The 26,838-nt window shown below is 39.3% G+C and overlaps 1 protein-coding gene across 5 annotated transcripts in view; it reads left to right on the plus strand.

The window, feature by feature from the left end:
- Positions 1-26,838, plus strand: part of KCTD3 (potassium channel tetramerization domain containing 3) — a 195,812-nt gene that overhangs the window by 125,544 nt on the left and 43,430 nt on the right. For 3 of the 5 annotated variants that reach the window (XM_033937763.1, XM_033937764.1, XM_033937767.1), the window contains 4 exons: positions 5,250-5,366; positions 9,427-9,597; positions 14,078-14,179; positions 21,249-21,404. In XM_033937763.1, the coding sequence (XP_033793654.1) occupies positions 5,250-5,366; positions 9,427-9,597; positions 14,078-14,179; positions 21,249-21,404 (546 nt within the window). The remainder of the gene's footprint in view (positions 1-5,249; positions 5,367-9,426; positions 9,598-14,077; positions 14,180-21,248; positions 21,405-26,838) is intronic. The other 2 variants (XM_033937765.1, XM_033937766.1) reach the window with 2 other exon arrangements.

Genomic DNA, 26,838 nt, shown 5'->3' on the forward strand with positions numbered 1-26,838 from the left:
ATAAAATATGTTTTTCAAACTTATTCCTTTTGTTCAACACAGTCACAGCCATCATTCCAGTCACACAAATCACTCCAGGGGCCCCATTCATTCCATTCATAACTCAGCCATTCATACTTAATGCATTTTATATCTTAGTTTAGAACACGTTATCCTTCTTTACCAGTCTAAAGCAAGCACAGCTGGTGTTAATTAACACCACGAGGCTGGGAGCGGGAAAACTCAGAGAGGACAAAGAAGACAGAAAACTATTCACTGGCACAAGATGGTGTCCAAACAGAGAACCCAAACTGGATTCCATGTAATCATGATTTCCACCATGATTTGGCTCAACAGCAAAGTACATACACAGATATTATTATGCTTTCCCTTATATTAATCCTTAGTGTATTTTTCTCTGGCCTTAGCTACATTATATTTAAATTTTTATTCACCTGTTTTTCCGTACGCTTCTATTTGGGCGTGGTCCTTAACTGACACAGATGTTTGTCTAACTAGAATTACCCAGAATCATGAAAAACTGGCCTTTTGTAGAAAAAACTCCACAAAAAATACTGCACTATCATGCTCCGACATCCATTCCATTATCGTCCCATAAACAGCACCCCCTGCTGGCCACGAGCCACTACTCCTCAGGCGGCTATTTTCACTTCTATGTCCTGGCCTGTCAAGGGCTTCAAGAAGTGTGACAAGTGTCAGTGCGCGATCTCTCTTACTGACCCACACCATCGCTGCCTCAAGTGCCTTTGGCCTAAACATCATCCTAGATCGTGCCTGCGCTGTCAAACGCTTCAGCCTCGAGCTTTTAATCGACGGCATATACTGTTCGAGATGGAATCTTCTACTGATCCCTCGACTTCAAAGGCGAACTCGGCCTTGACTCCTTTTTTTTATTTTTAAAAATCTTTATTCATTTTCAGAAATTACAACAAGTGTACAATAATCACTCAGAAATATATTAATTAATCACTTGACAATCTTATTTGTAATCCTCCAAATATATAAATATAAAAGAATCCCATCCCTCCCACCCATATATTAATAATTAACAATTATCAATTATTGTCATTCATATTCCCACCCCCCTTTATCTTAACCAATACTGAGGTGTTTAAGATGTCTGATCATTAGAATAAATAATCAATGGCCCCCAAATCTTTTTAAACTTATTATAATTACCTTGTTGCATAGCAAGCACCCTTTCCATTTTATAAATATGGCATACTGAATTCCACCAGAAAGTATAATTTAGTTTAGTATAATCTTTCCAATTTCCTGTAATTTTGTAATTTCCTTGGCTCCTACCGAGGTTCCTCCTGCTTCTACCTCGAGCCTCATCAGACCTTCCTCGTTTGCAACGGCTTTTTCTTCGATGACATCTGCTGTATCTTCCCTTGTTTCCTCAGGTCAAATAGCTCAGCAGTCGGTTCCAGCGGTAGTGATTAAAGTGCCTAAGACTTCCAAGTCGAAGCATACTCACACTGCCTCGAAGGAACCTCCAGCCAAGGCAGGTGGACCAGTTTCAGATGCGGATCCATCCTTGCTGGCTTCTTTCCAGACCATGTTGGAGAAGCAGTTTATTCAGTTCCTTACTAATATGGGACCGAACTTCTTCCTCTTATCCAGCCTGGGCATTCAGCATTCCCCCCAAGGTTGAGCCGCTTCCACTGCCTCAGGCTGACCTTCCACACTCTTTGCAGGGAGCAGAATCTCTGCGAGTGTCTGGTCTGGCATCAGTGCATGTCCAGCAAGGAGCAGATTCTTTGTAAGTGCCTCGGAAGGAATCCTCACACTCTATACAAGGAACAGAGTCTTTGGGAGTGCATCGAGGTTCCTCCAATAAGCCTCTGGAAATTCGATCTACAACCTCCAGTCCCATACATTCATTGATACCATCGGCTGCTTCCATCTCTGAGGCGAAGTCTCCTCGATCTTCGAGATCTGCTTCCAGGCATAGTTCTCATCGATGATCGAGGCCTTCTTCGAGGCATCCTTCCAGGCATAGTTCTTCTAAAGAAAGACCATCTTCCACTAAGCCTCGATCTACTCCAACCTCAACTAGACCACCGACTCCTCATTCGAGGTCTCCAATGCCGGACCTCGAGGATGTCCCGGTTTCGATTGCCTCGTCCAAGTCACCATATTCCTTTGATGCCTTTTTTCCTGCCGAAGCTTCATCTTCGACCCAAGCTGCCTCGACGTCCTCGAGGCAAAGCATTAGCAGATCAGCTATCTTTCTCATCTTTTCTTCGTCAGATGGCTATGGACTTGGATCTTCAATTAGATACTGGCTCCAAATACTCTAAGGAGTATCTCGAAGTTATGCATCTTCCTCAACCTCCGGCAGAGTCTCTTAAGCTTCCACTTCATAAGCTTTTGAATCAGACTTTTGGTCGATGCATGGAAACACCTTTTTCCATACCAGGTGTTCCAGGAAAATTGGACTCTAGGTATAAAACTGTATTGCAAAGGGTTTGACAACTCACAGTTATCTCATCAATCCCTGCTTGTCGAGTCCTCCTTAAAGAGGTCCCATCCTTCCAAGGTTTATGCCACCGTTCCTCCTGGAAGGGAAGGGAAAACTATGGACAAATTCGGACGTCACATCTATCAAAATGCTATGATGTCCTCTAAAGTCCTCAATTATAATTTTCAATTCATCACTTATTTTGAATTCTTTATTTCTCTATTGCCAAAGTTTTTGACTTATCTGGATACTCAAAAGCATTTTGAATTTCAAAAAGTCCTGGCTTCTTTATCCCAACTCAGATTACATCTCCTGCAGTCATCTTACAATGCCTTCGAGTTGTCTGCCCGGGCAGCTGCTTGTTCTGTGGCTATGCGTCGTCTTCATACCATTGACATGGACTCTAATCTTCAAGACCGCTTGGCTAATATCCCTTGTGACGGCAATGACCTCTTCGATGAATCCATCGAGGCAGCCACCAAGAAATTGTCTGACCATGAGAAATCCTTTGCTTCTATTGTCAGACCCAAGCCGAAGCCAGCTCCTGCAAAACCTGCACGCCCTGCTCCTATCTATCAGTGGCGTTTTACTCCGAGGACGGCTCTTTACGGTAAGTAACTGTGCTATTTTGAAGACAGTTTTTCTTGTAGCTATTATTTCTGCAAGACACCTGTCGGAGTTGCAAACTTTTTCTTGTTGTGCTCCCTTCTTGGAATCTTCATAGGAACGTGTGGTGCTGCAGCCTGTTCTGTCCTTTCTTCCTATGGTCGTGCCCAGCTTTCATGTGAATCAGACAGTTGCTCTTCTGGTTTTGGGTAGTCGGCAGGGTACTTTCGAGAAGAGGTAGTTATGCAAGTTGGATGTCCATTGAGTCCTCCGCACTTACATAAAAAGGACTCGGGAGTTCCGATGGTTTTTATTCTCGTAGCGAGCAGTCTTAAGGGAGAATCTAAGGCTTCAATTGCATGTGTATATGAATTACTTGTTGCACAATTGTAGTTTGAAAATTCAATATATATATATATATATGTAAAAAAGAAGAAACAAGTTCCAGAATTTCGCAAAGCTCATTCCACTTGAGGTCAGGTGGCTTCCTTGGCTGAGTATTTTCTTGTGTCCCTAAGGCTGCAGTTTGGTCTTCTCTGCATTTTTTTGTGCGTCACTACAGGGTGGATGTTCAGGTGAATCAGGACGCAGTTTTTAGTGAGCACGTTCTTGTGGCGGCCCTTCGGGAGTCCCACCCATGATGGATACTGCTTTGGTATGTCCCATCCATCTGTGCCGGTCTGGAGGGATGATAAAGGAGAAATCAGGTTCTTGCTTGCTAATTTTCTTTCTTTTAGTCCCTCCAGACTGGCACAGAACCCACCCAGTGTTTGTGCGTGATGATGTGAAGAGTCAGTTTTTTCCTTGATAATGCAATTTGGTGATTTTATTTGGGGTTTTTTTTTGCCTTTTCCTTTTCTGGGAAGTTTATATAGCTATTGTGGAGCAGCAGCATCTGGTTCGTCTGGTGTAGCTGGCAAACTGTGGGACAGTTTTGGTTGCCTGTTCCGATCCTTCTCCAACAGTTGAGTTTCTTTCAAATCAAAATACACAAATGTTTTTTCATCTGAGCTGTTTGTATGGTTTCTGCTTGGCTATTTATCAGACTGATTGCAGGAGGGACTGCACAGCCCACTTGTACTGTTAGAATTCAGTGTGTTCTCAGTCTCCACCTGCTGGCAGAGGAGCGTAAACCCATCCATCAGTGCCAATCTGGAGGGACTAAAAGAAAGAAAATTAGCAGGTAATAATCTAATTTCTCCTTATTGAATGTTCAACCATTAATAATGTTCCTTTTCTGCTTTCAGATTATATTAAATATATGAAATAGAATGAATAATGGGAAAGTGTGGAAAGAGGCAGGGAAAGATGCTGTGGAAGAGTTGAGACAAATGTTGGAGAAAGGGGAAACAGGAGGTCAAGATTGTATTGATTTGATATATCACCTGTAAGATACAAAGTCATCCAGATGGTTAGATATGGGTAAGAGAACAGAAAGGCTGAGAAAATGGTATGGGACAGATACTGGAGAAGGTAATGTGAAGAAGCAGATGACAGATGCTGAGACTGGGGAGAATAGTCAGGGGACCAATAATGGGGAAAACAGAGGAGTAGATTCTGAGAAAGGGGGGAGGCTTGGAAGAAATAGATGAATGGTAAATACTTGGAAGAGAAGAATGTTAGGGCAGATTTGAAGAAAGGTAGAGAAAGAGGTGGGGACAGATAAGATCAGAGTGGAGGTATGGTAAAAATATGGAAGGATGAGATAAGAAACATGAAGGATGAGTTTGATAAAGAAGTGGAGGGAAAGAGAGGCAAAGAATAGGAATAAAAAGGTAAAGGAGGTAGGTGAAGGAGCTAAAAGATGTAAGAAATATAAAGCAGGAAAAAAATAATTAGGTAGAGGCTGAGGAGAAATATGGAGAGAATAAAGAAAAAATGAAATGAAAGATAGAAGCTGGGCTCGTAGTAGAGGAGTTACATTAAAATGAGCACATGGGTGAGAAAAGGAAAAGTAGCACACACTTGGAATGCTATGTGTACAACAGTAATATAGTAATGCACAGCTGCACATACTGTATTTCTAGCCAGCATGTATTCTCATCTTTCTGTATGCTAGAAATATTTTTTGAGTATATTCTTATTTGTATTGCAGTCTTCCTTGAAATTGCTATCTGTCTCTAAGCCTATTTGAGTTATTCACATTCAGAGACAATTCATGTTTGTCATTTGGTAGATATGCAGAAGTTTCCTTTGAGAATGAAGGACAATGACCTTCTGGTGACAGAACTGTATCATGATTCCTCCAATGATGCTATTACTGCGCTCAGTGTCTACCTCACACCCAAAACAAGTTAGTACAGCACATTTTTCAGTTTTACTTTTTATGATGCTTACAGAGAAAAAACATTTGTAACAGCAGTGGTTTCTTGAAAAAGAGTAAGATTTTATGTTTTAACTTTTCGTTTTGGTATGGTTGTGATGTATATGTAGATCAATCTCTATTTTCATTGGATATGTTCTTTTCCCTTTTGTATTTCAACTTTTTCAATAAAATTTCATGAATTTTAAAAAATAAAATAAAATATTGCCACTGCAGTAGACACAGATGATTTCATTGTTCTAAATTCTGATATTTTAAATTACACAGGTATAAAGTAAAATGAAAGTGGTTTAAATTCTGTTAAGCTCTGAAACAACAAAAGTATTAATATATCACTTTGTGAGTTTATTGACATCTGTATTGCATATGGGTTGTGGAATAAAGCTGTTCTGTCAGTAATCTGCTGTTGAAAAATGTGTCTCATCCCTCATTTTATTAATCCTCATCCTTACCCTGTAGATCCTATAATTGTGTGGTTTTAACATGATATTTAACATATAACACCACCCCTCTCTTTCATGAACAGATTATAGCCTGGTATAACTATATCCCAGTCATGGTTCTTTGTGAACCATGTCTCTGTGATCTCCACTAAATCCAACTCAGCCTCTGCTATCACAGCCACTAGATCCAGAACCTTGTTTCCTATACTTTGAGCAATAGTATGTACTGCTTTCCAGACATTGCCCCTTTTATACATTTATGCAGAGGTATTTAGTGATTCACCTACCTGAGGGCTTATACTTAACCTGGGGGCTTTGATCACCCTGCCCCAACAATTCTAGTTTAAACCCTCTTCAGTAGGTTAGCTAGTCTACTGCTGAAGACACTTCTTCCCTTCTTTGATAGATGCACACCATCACTGCTCTGCAGTCCTTGGAAAATTATCATATGGTCCAGGAAGCCAAAACACTCTCAACACTATCAAATCCCATCCGCATTTCCTGTCCCTAAAGAGCTATGTTGTGTGTTAACTATATGGGAATATGCTGCAAACATTCCCAACAGTTAGTGCATAGACTTTGCACTTACCCACTGGAAGAACAATGGATTGGTTGAGATGAAATTCCAAGACCACTTTAGGGAGGAATTTAGGATGAGTACGAAGAACCACTTTGTCATGATGGAACACTGTGAACGGTGGGTCAGCAACTAAAGCTTGCAGCTCACTAACTCGTCGAGCAGAAGTGAGGGCTACGAGAAACACCACTTTCCAAGTGAGATACTTCAGATGAGCCTTATCAATTGGTTCAAATGGAGGCTTCATGAGTTGAGAAAGGACAACATTGAGGTCCCAAACCACAGGAGGCGGTTTGAAAGGAGGTTTGACATTGAAAAGTCCTTTCATGAATTTGGAAACCACTGGATGAGCAGAGAGAGGTTCCCTTCAATAGGCTGATGGAAAGCCGCAATTGCACTGAGATGGACTCGGATAGATGTAGATTTGAGGCCAGAATTGGATAAGTGCAAAAGATAGTCCAAAACAGAAGATAAGGAGGAATGCTGAGGCTCCTTATGTTGAGAAAAACACCACGTAGAAAATCTAGTCCACTTTTGGTGATAGCATCTGGTGAGTGTTGGTGGTCCAGGGATGATGATTTAGAAATTTTTCACATGCAGCAATGCCATCTGCATGGGGGATGTTGCTGTATAGTGATTCTCCATCCATTGTGACTAGAAGTGCTCTGGGTGGTAACTGTTTGATATTATTTAATTTGTTCAGGAAGTTTGTGGTGTCTTTTATGAAGCTCTTTGTCTTCTGCACTAATCAGTAATCAGACCGATCCATGTCCATTCCGGAAAGGTGCGATGGATTCCGCAAGCAATGATATTCTAATGGGCGTGATCAGAGGAACGCCCCCATCCGCCAACACGGATCGCTAGTGTGCGATCCAGATGCATGCGCAGACCATCTGCTTTCCCTGTAGATGGTCTGCGGATGCGTTTGTGTAAGTTTATGCTGCATTTTTTTTTGATGGGGGGTCCCCGAACCTTTCCTGCTACCTACTGTCAGTTGTCTTGAAGGGCGATCCCCAGCGGCAGCAGCAGCAGCCTCTTTAAAGGCTAAAAACTGCATAGTGCAGCCCCGCTTTAAACATGTGGGCTCGCACTGCAGGGAAGGAGGCAGAGAGCAGGAGAGTTGGGGCAGTAGAGATCAGTCTGGGCGGCAGAGAGCAGGGGGCGTTTAGGACAGCAAAGTTGGGACTGAAAGGCAGGAGAAGGGCAGAGAGCAGGGCGACGCGAGGAGCTAAACAATGTGGCCAACAGCCACTGCTCTCCCCCCTCCCCAGGGCTTCTGCAGAGTAAAGGCAGCTAGATCAGGTCAACAGAGAATAGGGTGGCAATGGAGTTGGAGAGTAGGAAAGGACGTTTGCGACTGGTCCCCAGCAGTCACTTCTTGGGTTGATCGGCCAGCCCAATCGGTTTGCAAAATTTGTTTTGTGAATCAGGTCCCTGCCTACTTTGCATGCCGTTCCCCTCATTTGCATGCACAGATCGGAATCGGATTGGCAGAGAAGTAAGTGAATCGGGACGGAATAAAATCGGGTCGCAAAGGGGTCGCAAACTGATTGGTACACGATCAGTTTGCTTTGTGAATCTAGCCCTAAGGGTTTAAGAATTCCTTCTATAAATCCAGATATTTCTTCCGTGATTGATCTGCCAGGTTTATGGACAGCATGTAGAATGTGCCCACAGAGGATGGTTAGGTATGAGTTTCTTTAAATGTGTTTGTGCTTGCTTTGGAAGTGTTTTGATAAAGAGTTTTAGCTGTTTAGTATAATCTTTTTGTGGGTTCTCCAGTCAGTTTCTTATAGTATCTGTTATTTGAGAGTTGTCTGTGTCTTTCTCCAATGTAGTTATGTGTGTCCATAATTACTATAGCTAAAAACAAAAAGAATTGACCCCAAGATATCCACAGAGAAGAAAATCCAGAGAAACCCAAAAAAACTCTGTGGAGTGACGAAGTTCCTAAATGGACTTTATTTGAAAGAGTCAAAGTTGCCTCTTTCAAATAAAGTCAATTTAGGAACATCGTCACTCCACAGAGTTTTTTTGGTTTTCTCATAATTACTATAGCACCTCATTTGTCTGCAGGTTTGATTACAATGTTTTGATTATTTTGTAAGCTTTTTATGGCAGATTGTTCTGGTGAGGGAAAGGTTGTATAGGATTTTATTTTGTTTGCTGGAAACATAGGGTAAACAGAAAGTTTTGGTGACGAAAACAAATTGCTAGGGTGACTATTGTGCAAATATTTGTTGAAATATAGTACAGTAAAACCTTGGATTGCAAGTAACTTGGTTTGCAAGCGTTTTGCAAGACAAGCAAAACATTGATTAAATTTTAACTTGATATACAAGCAATGTCTTGCAATACAAGTATATATAGTATACACACATCACAACTGAGCCGATGGTTCTTCTCTCTCTCTGACACTGCAAGAGTGTAGTGACTGTTCTAAACAAGCAAAGTCTTGCAATACGAGTACATACAGTATACATGTGTCACATCATCACAACTGCGCCGATGGTTCTTCTCTCTGATGCTGCAGGAGTGTAGTGACTGTTCTAAATAAGCGAGGTCTTGCAATACAAGTGCGTATAGTATTTTGTATTAAAGTTTTTGGGTGGTGGAACGAATAGTCTGAGTTTCCATTATTTCCTAAGGAGAAATTCGCTTTGATATACGAGTGCTTTGGATAACAAGCATGCTTCTGGAACGAATTATGCTCACAAACCAAGGTTTTACTGTATTTAAAATTACCAAAACTTTGGTTAATGCCATTTTCTTTGCATAGTTTAGGGAGTTGCATAAAATTTTCAATGGTGGGTCACATTTAGCTTGCAGCTGCAAGTTGCCCACCCCTTTATTAAATTTTAAGTCCTCTGGGAATAAATAAATACATACTTTAAGTAATATAACTTATCTTGAACCACTACCAAGATGTGAGCAAAGTCTAAATGAATAAATAGGTATTCATAGAGTTGGACTGAACATCCCTACATAACTGTACTTCTGGTTTTCATAGGTGTGAGTGGCAATTGGATTGAGATTGCATATGGCACCAGTTCTGGAGCAGTGAGAGTGATTGTACAGCACCCTGAAACAGTTGGTTCTGGACCCCAGCTTTTCCAAACTTTCACAGTTCATCGAAGTCCAGTTACAAAGATAATGCTGTCTGAGAAGCATCTTGTATCGGGTAAGAAACGTTATTTGCTTCCTTCCCTTATGTTTGTATATCTTTTTTTCCATAGAACATGTTTTATAATTTAAGACATAGCACATTACAAAAATATTTCAAAACAGAAGTTAATATTAGGAAGAGTGCTTTTTCTGTCCAAGACCTGCAAAAATGTTCTGAAAATTTCCTATAATAAAATGCATCAAAATAACTGGAGTTTATTTTTTTCATGAATGATGAACATGAAAAGCTGATTACAGCTAAGTTACAGAATGTGAGTCATTAATTACAACTTTTTGGACCTAAATATTTTTTTCTTTCTTGGGTGTATGAAGGATTGTGTTTAAAAAAATAAAGGATCAAAATTCAATTCATAAAGAATTAAGTGCATGGATAAGAATGGCTTTCAGCTAGTTAGAAAAATATAAGCGTTGTCTATAGATACCAGACTAGAGGAAGAACAGCACACCCAGATTTGAGGTATAAAGGATTCTTAAATTAAGTATGGTATTTACAGTTGGCTGACAAATTATCCTTATTACTGTGAATTTTTATGTTTGCTGCTTCAGGGGTTTCCCTGAGAAAAATGTTTGTACATTGTACTTTTCAGTGGAGGTAGAATTTTGGCATCCTGCATATATTGGCACTTAGGATCTGAATATCAGTGGCTGTAGTAAAATATAAACATATAATTCAATCAATTACGTGAATTACATGCAGATTTCAACTAGAGAAGAAGGCCAGACAATCCCTGGCAAATTGTAGAATCAGAATACGGCCAATAAAGAAAACCAGTAAGTTTACATTAGTAAGAATTTCATAAAAAGATATATTTTTAAAAATGTTCTGAATAAAGAATAACTTTGTATCAATCTTATATTAAAAGGAAAAGAATTTTAAATCATTGGGGCTCGATATGTAAAGTACAAAGTAAAACTAGATTTGTATTTCAATCCTCTAGCTCTTGGGAAATGTCATAGCGTAGTATCCATGAGTTTGATACTCATTAGAATACAATTGAACTAGTTCACACATACTGTATAGTGAAGTGCTAAGCCATAAAGAATTTTAAAAATTGTTACAGATCAATTCTAGCCTCAATCGGTAGTCAATGTAGTTCTATTCTCAGAGGAGTAATTCTACCATATTTATGTAACGCCCTCTTCAAGATGGCTCGAGGTCCAGGGCCTCGCTAAACCCCACATTTGCCCATCCCAACTATCACCTTGTCTCTCTTCCGTTTCTAACCAAGCTACTCAAGTGTGCTGTCCTCCGTTGCTGCCTTGACTTCCTTTCATCTTGACAGACTCTTGATCCTTTACAATCAGGTTCTTACCCCTACACTCCACAGAGACTGCTCTCATTAAAGTTTGCAGTGACCTGTTCCTGGCCAGATCTAAGGGCCTTTACTCGATCCTCACCCTTCTTGACCAGTCTGCTGCCTTGATTCACTGTCCTCGTTTGGATTCCGTGAATCTGTCCTCTCCTGGTTTGCCCCCTACCTCTCCCATTGCACATATAATGTATGCATTGGTGGGTCCTCTGCTGCTATCCCGCTAGTGGTTGATGTACCTCAGAGCTCTGTCTTAGTACCTCTTTTCTCTCTTTACACTTCCTCCCTTGGTGCCTTGATCTCCTCCCAAAGCTTTCAGTATCACCTATATGCTGATTGAGGTGTAGAGAGGTAGATCTGGGAGCAAATTTCACCCAAGTCCAAGAAATATTTTCAGCCTGTTTGGCTGACATTGCTGCCTGGATGTCTTGTCATCTGAAACTCCTAAACCCTCCGCTCCTCTCTCTCCGTTCTCCGTCTCGGTAAATAATACTGTCATCATTCCAGTTTCCTCTTGTCTGTAACCTTGGAGTCATCTTTGATTCTGACCTATCATTTTCTAGCACATCCAACAAACTGCTAAGGCCTGTCGCTTCTATCTCTACAACGTCACAAAAATTTGCCCCTTCCTCTCTGAGCACACTACTTGGACCTTTGTCAATACTCTTGTAACCTCATGCTTAGATTATTGCAATCTCCTTCTAACTGGTCTCCCTCTGTACCATCTCTCCCCCTTACAATCTGTGCATAACCATAACCCCCATGTCTTTCTCAATAACAGACTATGAACTTTTCCTCCAGGAAATTGTCCAAACCTTTCTTAAAACCAGCTTTGTTATCTGTTCTTTTTTAATTTATTTTAATTTATTTATAGATTTCAAATTAATAATTCAAGTATCCACTTGTACAGAAAGTTGAAGAAAAACAAACAACGAAAACACAACTAGCGCACCTGGAACACCTGTTGCACTGTTGTTTCAAATACAAATTTATATAAGGAAAATAAAAAATTAGCTTAACTTCAACTCATGTCCTCAAATTTGATCCAAGATTAAATTGCGAGTATAAACAAAGTAGTACAAAACATCATAAAGGAAATAAGATCGCTCGACTGAGAGAGGATGTCCCTTATTATTGAAATTGCACTCAAACTTCCCCTTTATCCATTTGAGTTCCAGCCAATAAGGCTGTCAGCTGAAGAGGTTCAAAGAAAACATATTTTTTCACAAGTTCCCTTCTCTCTAGCCTCAAGCATGTCAACAGCTTCCCTAACGGTATATATACTGGATCTGCACTATTTCCTATTTGTACAGCATCTTGTAGCTCTTGAAATATACAGCTCCATTATTCTTGTAACTTCTCCTGGAAATGACCAGAATTCTCTCTGTAATTATCCTGGAAATGTCCAGTTGTCTCTTTTGTAATCTGCCCAGAACTGCAAGGTTGAGGCGGAATAGAAATCAGTAATGTAATGTAATGTAATATTATGCATTTACATGGGTGATGAAGAAAAAAGGTCCCTCCAAGAGAGATAACCCCTGGCTTTAACATAAGAAATTCACATCTCCTCTTCTGTGTATCCCGTGCCAGATCTGGAAGCATCAATATTTTATAACCAAGAAAATCTTTCTGTTTATTCTTAAAGAAAAGCCGAAGCAACCAGTTTCTGTCTGGTGCAAAGGCTACTGTAATAAGTAATGTGGCCGCCTCGGCGGCTTGTTGGTCAGAAAGTTCCAGCATTGCTGATACATTGAGCAGTTGATTATCAACTTGCGGTTGCAATTGCTGTTCCTTAATTTTTGATGGCAAATAATAAACATGGGTAAATGGTGGAATCATATCTTCAGAGATTTCCAAAATCTGTCATATAACGTTTTAACATTATCTGTTCTTACCACAACCTTTGGCAATGCGTTCCAGAGCTTAACTATTCTTTGTAATTTTTAACAGAGTGAAAAATCAATCCCGTTCTACTCCACTCAGGATTTTGTAGACTTCAATCATTTCTCCCCTCAGCTGTCTCGTTTCCAAGCTGAAGAGCCCTAACCTTTTTAGTCTTTCCTTCCAAATTTCTCACTTCAGTCACATAGGTTGGCATGGCTATGTGCCTAAATCCCCTCTCTCTTTTCCAACCCATCGTCACCTAATCCCCAAGATCTCGCCCATCTGTGGAAGCTCTCAAGGGTAGGTGGCTGCTGTTCTTCCAGCATCAGTTGAGCATAGATAACTATCTACCTCGTTAACAGCAGCCTTCTGAGGAGACATTGTTTCATAAAAGTCATTCAGGAAATCAGTGGTTGCATTCATTTTCATTCGTTTGGAGGGACCTAGCTCTAGGAGCTCTTCCACAGTAATTCTCTCTGGAAATGTGGAATGTTGATCCTGATATGTTGAACTCGAGCCTTCCATTTTGACCTCTTGGTACATCCTCCTCAAAGATTCAGTTGCCTGTGTTATTCTGGGAAGATAACTGGATTATCTTTCAGACATGAGTGTAAAAACAAAGCAATGCTGTATAATGGATGAACCGGGAACTACATATCAATTAACTGTCCAGAATGCTGCTTTATTGATGAATCTGTTGCAGTAACAGTCAGATGTTTGAACAACTGAGCATAAGTTGGAAGGACATTGAAGAGGGTAGACATCTTATTAGCAAACAAGACAAGTCATCACCGCATCTAAGTTGTGCAAGACACAAATTGTATCACTTAATAGTGCTTCATTCAAATCCAAAAGCAGCCTCTACAGGATTTTTTATCACTATACTCAGTAGCCAGTTGTTTAAGATACATTAGGTTTTGAGACAATGATTCCAGCATTTTATAGATGCTGTTCTATCTTGTTGGAACAACCTGCATAAGACTAGTCTCAAGCTTGTGATGCATTCTTGAATGTTTGACATGTGTGACAGTGTCTTTTGCAAGATTTATCAGCCCATTTACATCAACAGCTGGAGAATCAGAGCCATCATTGTGCTTCAGTTTATGAACCAACACAAGATTCAAATTGTGGCTGTTGATCCTTGAATGCAGCCTTAACATTAGCTCCATTGTCAGTAATATAGATATTGTCCTGACGATAAACCCCAAACTCTTCCAAGATTTCCTTGACAGTAGATTTGCTAACGAAACACATCAGATAGTGCTGCTTTTTCATTTTCAGCAACAGCAAAAATATGTCTAGAAACTGTTTGGCAGAGGGGAGTATCTGACTTGCAGAAAGCTGACCATATTTTGCGCCAATGCAAATCAACTTATCTCCAAGGTGAGCAAATTCAACTCCTTCGATCATAGAGAAATGTCTGATGTCCATGGCTTATATCTAAGCAACTGCATCAGTAACTTCTGCTTTCACTGCTATAGACATGGGAGTTCTGTATTCATCCTTCTGACTCACTTTATATAAAAATTCCTCGATATTTTTGTCACAGTATGCTTTTGCTCACAACCAGCATACTTTTACCCACAGGTTGCTACATTCATTCTCAGTCCACTGGTACTGTCACTTGACCTCCATCTCAATGCAGTCTTGCAACTCTTGCACATGGCAAAACTGCTGCTTTTGACCATCCACATAGATGACAGTAAAGGACTTCCACACATTTTTGATATAAGCTCCATCATTTTTGATAAAAGACAATCGCTCACTTTTTATAATAATGAGATTCTGTACTGTAGATTTATCCATGATGACAAGATAACCTAGAAAATAAAATAAACAGCCTGACTGCCCCCCACCCAAAAAAAGACAAAAACATCACACTACAAACTACTACAATGGATTGAATTCAAGTATATTACTGCAATCCACTGTAGCAGTTTGCCTCAGTATCAGTGTCTTGAAATATAAATACCTTTACCAAATGACAGCAGTATCACTTTCAGTGATAACAAGTTTTACTAGAGCAGCCTAAATCCTCTTTTATCAAGAAAAATTCCTTAGATAAAGTATTTTCTAGGATCAAGACAAAAAAAGGAAGCATGGGTATGAGTACAGTATACTACACTGCAATTTATAATTTATAACAGAGGTAAGAAAGTTATGACAAGACCTCAGATTATTGCATGGAATATATTTTTAAAGTCAGACTTAAAACTCAATGCCTGCTATGCACTACTTGGTAGTACTGTAGAGAATGATGGAAAAATTTGTAGTTGGCTCTATAGTCAATATCGCAGTAAATATAGCCCCAACCCTAGCTCCTGTGCCCTACTCCTTTATCTAAACACAATTGCTGTCAGATGCAAATACAATCTACTAAATACAACATATGGGGGATTATGACAATAGTCCGCAGTCTGCCATCAGCTGATCACAGCAGAGGACTCCCCGATAAGCTGAGCCAGCAGGACTCCCTAAAACCACATCAGAGGCATCCTTGATTAGCTGAGCCGGCTGCAACTTTGTGGAGTCCTGACAGTTCAGCTGATCCAGGATGCCTCTGCCGCGATCAGCTGCACTGAGAGGCAATCCCCGAGTCCTCTCACCCTCTGACCGACCAATTCCCCCTTACCCCTCCAAGGAGACACCCCTCCCCCTACCCCTTTGTACCTTTACTGAAACATTGGCAGGAGGGATGCCCACTCCCTCCTGCCTGAGGATGCCCCCACTACTGCTGCTTTCCCTGCCCATCTATCATGCCCTCAACTTCAGCTCTCCCAAACAAATAATCCACTTGTTCTCCAACTCCTCCTTCACATCTTCCAGAATCAACTGTCAACTGATCATCCCCTCATCCAGAGGAATGAAATATAATCAAGTATTCAATAGCCTGTTCACTTAAACAGCCACGAGAACCTGGATCAGCCTCCTTAAATCTGTAAGGATAAACTACCTCTCCTTCAGGAAAAGGCTGAAAACATACTTCTTTGATAAATTCCTTACAACTCAGTAACTCAACTTGCTTGCCTAGCTAAGAATCGTCAACATTCCTTCACCTCTTTTTGACTTGATAGGACGATACATAGGGGAGCATGATAGTAGTCAAAAAGCATGGCAATACTTAATAGGATATGACAGGACAAGACCTCAAACAGCTTGGGGTGGTAGTGATATGAGTTTAGTATGACATTGCAATAACTAATAGAGCTTGACAGTACATTATAGTACCTGACAGTATAAAGCTGTGGTAAGGCAGTACATAACAGAACATGGCAGTGTATTAGAAACATAGAAACATGACGGCAGATTAGGATGCATGACAGAACAGGGCATGGCATGGCATGGCATGGCAGTACAATACATACCTGTGAATGATAATATATTGTAGGTGTATTATAGCATGGAATGTATGGCAAAGTCTAACTCTGTCACAGAGAGCTAGCACAAAACCATCCAACCCATTGACTTTTTATGTAAAATGCACACTTTTAAAACTGAGTATAACAGTTAGTAGTAACAGAAAGGAAAGCAATACATCATCATGGAGTCTGACAGCATCCTTGCCACTTCACAAGACTGGAACGCCCATCACAGTCAGGCAGGAGTTCCACGGGAAAGGTTCTGGGCAGTGTGTCCACTCCACAGATGATTTTCAGCCAGACAACAGAGGCCTCCCTATATAGCAACATTTGCATGCAATGTCTAACTTCCTGCATTCATACAAGATTATACATAAGCCCAAATCTGGAGTTACAGCCTATGAAGAGAAACAAGTTATTAGCATATTCCCATGATGATCAGTTCAAATATGGGTCAGTTTGAATACGAGTCAGCCAGAACAGATGTTCAGGCTAGACAACAAATGTTCTTGAGAACAGATCAAATATGGGTCAGCTTAGAACAATAGTCGCCTAAAAGAGTAGAAGACATGAAAATAAAATGGATGTAAAAAAGGATAATGCTTTTCACTATTAGGCTATTTCTTCACTGTATATTGGGTTCAAAGAATCATTGTTTATATATTTTGCTTTAAATAACAGTCTAAGTTGGATTAGTGATAAGGAAAATTAGGTAAACAATAAAGTACAATTCACCAGTATTAACTGTAAAAGATCACAACACTCGTATGAAATGTAACCAGTCACATAAAAAAAAGGATAAAAAGGGCCTCAGAAATGCCTATAATTCTCCAGCTTAATGGGTCAAAACTCTCTTTGGTCCTAAAATAATTCCTTTTATATATAGTATTCTAATATGTTTCTGATATGAAGAACGTATGAGTCCTGAAAATAGGTGATTATCCAATATTCCAAAAAGAGACTTGCACAACTTCTCAACCCTCCCTCATCTGGGATAACACCATTCTCATACCCAAGGATCAAGTGTGCAGCCTAGGCATCATTCTAGATACCAACCTCATATTTTCAGCACAGATCTCCAATGTAGTATCCTCATCCTTTTACCACCTACGCCAACTAAAGCATATCCAGCGATACTTCTCTGAAGCAGACTTCTCCCAACTGCTATACATGCGCCTTTGTGCTTTCGCGCTTGGACTACTGTAACAGCTTATACGCCGGCATACCTATGAAAATACTACATCGACTACAGAGAGTCCAAAACACCGCAATTCGGCTATTGAAAAACTTTAGTCCTTTCGATCCCTTCACTCCCAGCATTAAACAAAGCACACTGGCTACCCATAAGGAAACGGATCATGTTCATGTTCAAGCACTTCCGCAACAAAGCTCCTCACTGTATAACTTGAAAGCTCCCCATCTATCACCCGACCAGAACACTCAGATCACAACAAGAACGCAGACTCTGCATTCCACCAGCACACCAACTCAAATTGGAAACCGCCCAGAAACGATCCTTTTCTCACACCGTGGCAAAATTGCAGAACCAGCGCCCTCAAGACATTAGAGCTGTAGAAGACCTACTACCCTTCTGGAAAGCGGTAAACATCTTGTTCCAAAACCATGGCATTCCAACACTGAAACCTTAGAGACCAAGTCCTACTGGAATTCTAACCAAGTCCTAACAGCATACAAACACAACCGGCGTGGGCTTTGAGCACTAGGAGTTCTTGTTTGAATACAGTCCCTCCCAATCCCTGAAGCAGTCTTCTGGCGAAACACTATTTAGCCAAGTCAAGAGGGGGTAGGAAATTGAAACCTGCATAGAACCGCAGACAGCACAGTGTCCATCCAGAGCTACAACATTTCACACTGCTCCCGAATAACATTTTGGAATTATTTGTTACAAGTAGAGGAAGTCACATCATCTAGTTATGTGAACATTTGTATCTGAAAAGTACTTATAACAATTTTCCATGCAGCAATTAATGTTTGAGATATTTTTGACTAACAGCTAAATTTAGAACATCAGCTGTAACACAGGTGGGAAGGAGGTTTTTGCCTGAGACATTACTTAACCCATTCCAGTTTGGAGAGAGGTTTCCCCAGTGGGGTTCTGAGGCTTTTCCACCTGAAACAAATGTTCACATGTTGCCTGATCGATTCAAGCATTTATCAGCTTTTTTTGTTTTTTCATATATTTTCTGGCCGGTAAAGGGTTTCTTTGGTTTGATTATGAACCCCACTATTTACCCTTCTCCATTCAGAATATTGACCATTTAAACCTACTTCTTAATCCATAATAGGACATTATCTCCTATCCAATGACTCTCTAATTTTCTCAGAAGTCTTCCATGAGGTACTTTGTCAAATGCTTTTGGAAAATCCAAATACACAATATCAACTGGCTCACCTTTATCTCCATGTTCATTCACCCCTTCAAAGAAATAAGATTTTTGAGGTAAGTATCTAATCCTCCCATACTGCCTGCCCTGCCCTGTGTAATTGCATATCATTAATCCAAATCACTTTGTTAAAAAATTGTTGTATATCCTTAATCCAACGCCCAATCCTCATTAATTGCTTCTTTGAGAATGCAGCTTGTCTTAAACTCTACCAATGTTAGATTTTTGACCCATTCCGTTTGAGAATTATAGGCATTTTCTGAGTTCATTTTTCTCCTTTCTTAATGTGATTGGTTGTGTTTATTCACATAAGCGATTGGATTATATATTTATTTTACTATAACCAACTGACATTCAGAATTCAAGTGCCAATTTATGCAGGATGTCAAAATCTGTTTTGAGCTATGGATGTTTTCTGAGGTCTTTTTAGCTCCTTTATTTTTCTTTTCTTTTAATATGATTGGTTGCATGTCAGATGGGTAATGTGATCTCTTCCAGTTAATACTGATGAATTATATATCATTGTTTAGCTATGTTTTTTATCACCAGTCTATCTTAGTAACAATCTAAGATGGACTAGTGGTTTATACTTTAGTATAAACCACTAGTCTTTAAGCCCGTTACATTAACGGGTGCTAGAATAGATCTATCTGTCTGTCTTTCATTCTGTCTCTCTCGCTCCTTGGCCACTGTCTGTATGTCTTTCTGTCTCCCTCTGTTGCTCTCTGTGTGTGTCTGTCTTTCCGTGTCTCCCTCTCTCTCTCCTTGGCTGCTGTCTGTGTATCTGTCTGTCTTTCTGTCTCTTTCTCTCCTTGGCCGCTGTCTGTGTGTCGTTCTGTCTCTTTTTCTCTCTCTCGTTGGCTGCTGTCTGTCTCTCTCCTTGGCCGCTGTCTGTGTGTCTTTCTGTCTCTTTATTGTGTTAATTTCCTTTCTTGATTCCAACAATGGTGGACTAAATAGTAGATTATATATTAGTTACTTGGGGGGGGGGAGGTCCAGTATTAGAACTTATGCCATTACAATTTACCTACAGCCTTAGGATCAAGTGATCTGTCTGGAAACCAAGAATACCAACTAAGATACAATACCTAAGCCCTGCCCACTCCTTCCTCCATTTCATCCATCCTGCCCACCTCAAACTATCGCCCTCCAGCCGTTCGCTCGCTGCTAGAATGACGCTTCCCCCTTAGCCTGTGGCGAGTGCCTAGCTGCCTTCTTCCAGACGTGGGATGCAAGCATGACGTGAGCGGCCGCCCCTAATCTATAGCCTCGAGGAATTCTCTAAGTTATCACGTACACATGCGCTGCACGCGCCGCCCCTTTAACATTCTGCTGGTCACGGATCATGGATCACGCAGGTAGGAGTGCGCATGCGCGCTTAGGGTTTTATTATTAGTGATGATTCTTTGATCCTTGGAAGCTGAGGCAAACCATGATTATTTGTGTCAAAGTGCAGATCTGTCCATTTAAATAGGACCACTGAATATTCAGTTCTAAACTGAAATGTGTTGTTTAAGTGATTTGACTTAAATGGCTGAAATCTTATTAGCTGGTTAACTGAATCCCCACATCGGAAACTTTGGCCTCTTGCCAAAAGTTAATTGCTAGCCACTCCCAAATTTTAAAAAAAGTTAACTATATAAATCTGTTTAAATCTTGACCCCTATGATATTGCTTTGGTGACCTGGCATCATAGGATGGTATAGATAACGTGACCATTTATTTTTTTCATCAAAAGGGGACATCTATTAATTGTCAGTCCCGCCCCCAACTTGAGCAGCATATTTCTCCCCCCCCCAACTTTTGCACAACATTTTTCTATCTCTCCCTCCCATCCCCCTGTGCAGTAGAACCCTTGAGCAGCATCTTTACATTCCCCCTACCCCCCGCTGCCACCACTACCTTCGCCATGCAGGCGAACCCCACTGACCCATCCGACCCTCCCACTGCGAGACGACCAACAAACCTCCTGGCTCCAGCAGCTTCGGCAGCTGTAGCACTGTAAACACGCTGCTTCGTGGCCTGATGATGTCATCGGTGACACAGCAGAGGAAATCAGAGCGGTAGAAGGTCGCCAAGCAGCGTATTTAGAGTGCTGCGGCTGCCGATGCTTCTGAACCCGGGAGTTTTGTAGTCGTCTCGCGGTGGGAGAGTCGGATGGAAGGGAGAGATGGGAGGGTCAATGGGGGTTCGGCTGCACCGGGGGAGGGGGGGGGCAATGAACACGATGCTTCTGCCGGCAAATCCAGCTAGGGTGGGGAGAAATGCAAGGATCCAAATGGCACTAAAGCACCACACCACGACCATTTCCGAGGGAGGCTTTTTTTTTCCCGCGTGCAGCAGGGAGGGACAGGAAGCGATCGCCTGTCCCATTGTCCCTGTGCACAGCTTCGGGACGCTGTCCATGAAAACGGGACATTTCAGCATCCCGAAACTGTGTGTGGGGACAACGGGACAGGGGATCTAAAAACGGGATATATGGTCATCTTAGGTACAGAGGGCACATCTTAACATATTATTGTTGCATGGGAGCTTAGACCATTAATATTGCAAAGTATAAATTGATAATTGCAGTTTCTCTGGAGGCTGAGAAATTCTTTTGAGGTAATGATAATGTAAATTCAAAAAGTTTTACTGTCTTTCTTTACGAATATTAAATAAGTTGCAGACATGGTTTGTTTGTTTCAGTTTGTGCTGATAATAACCATGTCCGGACATGGACAGTGACCCGGTTCAGAGGAATGATATCCACACAACCAGGTTCAACTCCTCTTGCTTCATTCAAAATTTTATCTTTGGAGGAAACTGAAAGCCATGGCAGCTACTCATCAGGAAATGATATAGGTAGACAAAACATTTATGTTCTTTCTAAACTTTTTGAGCAAGTTTTTACACTGTTCTGAAATTTTAAAATATTCTCATTAATTTTTTTTCAATAAGAATTGGGTTAAATATTCAAAAGGATTTACATATACAGCTCATTCAAGCTACTGATTTTCAAAGGCACTAAGGGCTAAATTCTATATAGGGCGTACTGAAATCGGCACTGAAAAAAGCGCTATTCTATAAGCCACACTTAAAGTTAGACACAGTTTGTAAATTAGCACTTCTACCTAGGAACTGCAACTAAATTTAGGCACGGCCATTTGCACTAAGGAAAAAATGGTGCAAATTCTTGTGCCTAAATTTACATGAACAAAATGTAGCAGTCTGCTACATTTTGTTCATGTAAATTTATTGGCAGTTAATTGAAATAAGAGGTTACAAACTTTTTCTTGTGCCTAAATTTAGGCATGGATGCCCTTATTATATAATTATGCATGTAACTAAAAATAATCCCCCCCCCCCCGACTCATCCATTTCCGCTGCCTCTTTTTCAACTCATGTAAAATTTAGGTGCATAACCTGTAATTGATTTTAATTAGTTCAAGTAATTGCTTGTTAATAAGCTAATTATTGTCACTAATTAGCATGTTAATTAAATTGCACATGCAATTTGTAATGCTTTTTCTAGAATTTAGGGGTATGCAGATGGTGACAGTCACTAAGGGCCCGATTCTGTATAGGATGCCTAAGAAGTAGCTGCCAATCGCTTGTCAATCACACATCGGCATCCTATTCAGCATCGTGTCTACACTTAAGCCCGCCCAAGGCCACTTCTGGATGAATCCACACTCCACCTTTGGCGTGCTTAAGCATAGGTACGCGTCTTCATAGACATCCTACAGAGGCCTACAATGTAGGTGTCTACCTCTGACACTTTAAAAAAAAAACATGCATCCCAATTGACTGCCGTAGGATATGTACCGCCACCTGCAATCAGGACGCACGTTTAGAGAATCAGGCCCTAAGTGCACTTGCACTATCCATAAACTGTGGAGCCTTGGGCAATACCATCTAAAACTATATGTATAGTATTGATATACTTCAGGGTATGCAGCCAGAAAATTCTCAGTGCAATTCAATTTCCTGTTTCTGGAAATGTTCATTTTTTTGTTTTTTATTGTTATCACGAGAGCGATATGTACTCTTCATGAGCGGTGCGTATTCTTTGTTGATGTATCATATGTCATTTGAAAAGAATGCAAATCCTTAATGGCAGTCATATTCTATGTATATTCAGCATTGCTGTCTATCTGTGTAGCAGCAGCACTGTTTTTTTTGTTGTTTTATAAATCTTTATTCATTTTCTTATGTTACAGCAAGTGGATTACATAAGCTCAATTAAAACTTGGATATACACACTTGATAAACTCATAATAAATATCAGTGAAACATTTTTTTTTTTTCTTTTGAAACAAAGTATAAAATACAGATTAATATATAAGAATTTTAAATTATATAATACATATTGAATATAATAGTTTCCCATCCCCTCCCCCCTCCCTTCCAGTCAGTAATACATATTTTTATTGAATTCTCTTCTGTTATTGGTATAATAATTTAAATTATTGAAATATTTTGTAATAACCAGAAATATGCTCCCCTCCCTTTTCCCTTCCTATCATATATTTTAATTATGGGAAAATTTATCATTCTTTACAAAAATCTGTTAATGGTCCCCATATTTTTTGAAATTTATTCATATATCCTTTTTGTGTTGCAATAGCGAGTTCCATTTTGTATATGTGGCATACCGAATTCCACCAGAAAATATAATTTAATCTGTCATGTTGTTTCCAATTAAATGTGATTTGTTGTATTGCTATTCCAGTTAAAATAAATAGAAATTTGTTATTACTTGATGAAATTTGACTTCTTGCTCTCATGGTTGTTCCAAATAATATAGTATCATATGTCAAGGCTACCGGATTTTCTAACATCCTATTAATTTGGGGCCAAATTGATTTCCAGAATGATAAGATAAATGGACAAAAGAATAAAAGATGGTCTAATGTCCCAACTTCAGTAAACTTTTATTGATATTAACAGGGGTCGCCATACAACAAATTACTCAAAACTGGAAAGATCACACAAAATTAAATTTCACTTTTTGGTGGAATTCTATTTGCCATATATATAAGATGGAAAAAGCAATAGCGTTACAACATGGTCATATTAAAAAATTTAATAAAATCTGGGGACCATTGGCTCTTTTTTCTAAAGATCAGATATCATAGCACAAGGATAGATCATATAATAGGGGTTAGGGTGGGTACAATATTATAATAACAGATGATTTATAATTTATTGCAAAAGGGTTTTTTATATATGTTTGTATTAAAATATATATTGATGGATATTCAAGTGTATATTGAAAATTATATGTATTATATATTTATCACTTGATGTAAGAAATTTAAAATGAATAAAGAACTTTAAAAAAAAAAAAAAGTATGACAGTGCCAGCATCTATTAGATCTTGAGCTATCTATTTTTTGTAAACGAACAGGGGTCCAAAAAGCTCTATGTAGAAGAAAAAACCAAGTTTGTCTCATAGATGCTGACACTGTACATTTTAACCTCCAAGACCAAAGCCGTGGCCATTGAGATGCACTAATCTGATGCTTTATCTCAATGCTCCAAATGTCTCTAAGACCATTTTTTGGTTTTTTATTTATAAATCCGGATATTATTTTATACCACTGTGCGGCTTTATGTCCTATTGAGTCTATATATATATATATATATATATATATATATATATATATATATATATATATATATATATATATATATATATGAATAAAAATATAGTGACTACTGGGTTTGAGTATTGACCCGAATATTTAATTAGTACACAGGGATACTCTTTATTTTTATTTTACTTATTTTGGCGAACATCCAAAATGACTAGGTTTACTCTGGAATTTCATATTATTTTAAAATATTTTAGGGCTTTTTTTACTAAGCTGCGATAGCGTTTTTAGCGCACGTAGAATTTTAGCATGCGCTATACCCACGCTACACGGCTAGAACTAATGCCAGCTCAATGCTGGCGTTAGCGTCTAGCGCACGGGGCAATTCTGCACGCGCTAAGCGCATGCTAAAACCGCTATTGCAGCTTAGTAAAAGGAGTCTTGGTTTCATTACTTTTCCAAAACTATGCCAGATTACATTTCAGGTTGACTTTCTGTGATTCTCATTTCGGTGCTTGCAGTATTTTCACTCTAATTCTGGGCTGTCATGAAATTATTATGACACAATCAAATGAACACTTTCACAAAAAATATATAAGAAAGATGTCTGCTGGATGTCTATGGTTCCTTGCAAGCTTAATCATAAAAAACAATCAAACAGAGGAAAAAGCCTCAGACTGAGGCCCTCCCACCACCACAATGGTGGTTTAAAGGTGGTTAGGTACTTGAGTCTTTTTGCTGCATGAAATTATTATGAACCATTCCTCCTTGCTAGCGCTCATCCAGGTATACTGTATACTAGCTGACACAGATTGCATTAGAATGAGAGTTATGTGGAAGAATACCAGGACTGGTTTGTTGTTTCTATAGTGTGGATCCTTTGAAGAATTACATTGTTATTGTTTTCAGATGCTCAGATATTACCAGCCTTTATTGCTTTTTCACTGATGTCTGTTCATTTGTATATTACTTTATTCTCAATGCAAACTTAAAGGATGTGATTTATTAAAGCATTTATCCCATTCTGGTAATAAAAGCTTACTGAATCAAGGCCTAAATTTATAATAAAGTCATGACTAGACTAATACTTAATGATGGCATTAGACTTGGTTGGTAACAGTTATTGCGCCACTGTTCACAGTAGCAGTTTGCATGCATAAAAAGAAGGTTCAGTAGTAAGAAAACATAAATACTGCTTTTATATAGACACTAGTGTAGATAATAAGGAAGACTACTGCAGCAGCATTTAGCTTTACCATGAGAGATTATGACACAGAAATTAGAAAAGAAAATTCTAAGTTAAAAATCTTCACACTGTGTGGACAGTTTAAGAACACTATCTCTTGAAAGCTCAGACTGTATGCATCCTATCCATTGGAAAAGGTAGGAAAAATATTTTTCCCCTTACCTTTTCTAATTGCTAGCTGGGCAAATGGAGAGAAGGAGGAGATTGTTAATGCCTAAATGATATATTCTGGAAAAAAAAAAGTAAATTAGATTTCAATTGAGAAAATAGTAAAGAGTTTAAGCACTGGCAAGTTAGATACCAAACTTCAATAATGTAGTAAAAAAAAAAAAAAAATAGAAGCTGCAGGGTAAAAGTAAAAGTTGGCCTTAGTTTACCCTTGCATGGGTTTCATCCAGTCACTAAGACCATTTTTACCACAGCTGGAAAATGATCAATTTTCTATATTTTCAATTAATGGCCATTAAAAAAAATACTGTAGAAGCTCTAACTGACACCTGTTTTATAAGCAGAAAGGGCTATCACGGTAATCATTTGCTAATCAGCATGCAGTAATATGGAAATGCTGATTAGTGCTTGAATGCCCACTCTCTGCCTCACACACCCTTTCCATTGCAAAAAAACATAAAACTTTTTTAGCGCGCAGGTAGCACATGCCTATTGGAAACTTACTACAGGACGACTCAGCACATCCCACACATAGATCCAGCTCTGTGGGTGCTTGAGCAACCCTAATATTGAGCAAGCTCTTTGATGGTGTCAAGGAAGGATAATTCCTGTTGAATTTAACACCCCCAATTATTTTGAAAAGTTGGTGCTTATGATCCAACCCTTTTAAGTTGCATAAGTGTATAATAGTGCCTACTGCAGCTTAATAAATGGACCCCTAGCCTTTCTACTATGTTTCTTTTTTCTAACACTCAATTACTTTTTCAAATAGGCATTAACCTATGATACTATATATTATTTGGTATGTCAATGAGAGCAAAAAGCCAAATATCATCTATGAACAACAGACTTTTATTGATAATGACAAGAGTTGCCATACAACAAATTATGAGCAATTGGAAGAATTGGAGCCAGCTTAATTATAGCTTTTGGTGGAATTCATTGTGTCATATGTATAAAATGGAATGAACATTAGCCATCCAGAAAGGGAATTTTAAGAAATTTCAAGAGACTTGGGAGCCATTAGCAAAGTATTGTAGCGTCTTAAGTACTATTTTCCTCTATAAACAAGCACATCCGGGAGGGGGGAAATCCATTAGGATAATGAATTTAAATATAATGTACTGAGGTTTATTATATAAATTTTATATGTTGGGCATTATGATTGTTTAGGAGGGAGGGGGACTAATTCTGAAATGGATATTAATGATATAAGTGTGATATTGAAGTATAAAATGTATTTATTAACTGTAAGTTTGAAAATAATTAAGGATTGAGAAAAAAA

The sequence above is a fragment of the Geotrypetes seraphini genome, chromosome 3 (assembly GCF_902459505.1).
Source record: "Geotrypetes seraphini chromosome 3, aGeoSer1.1, whole genome shotgun sequence".
NCBI classification, from domain to species: Eukaryota; Metazoa; Chordata; class Amphibia; order Gymnophiona; family Dermophiidae; genus Geotrypetes; species Geotrypetes seraphini.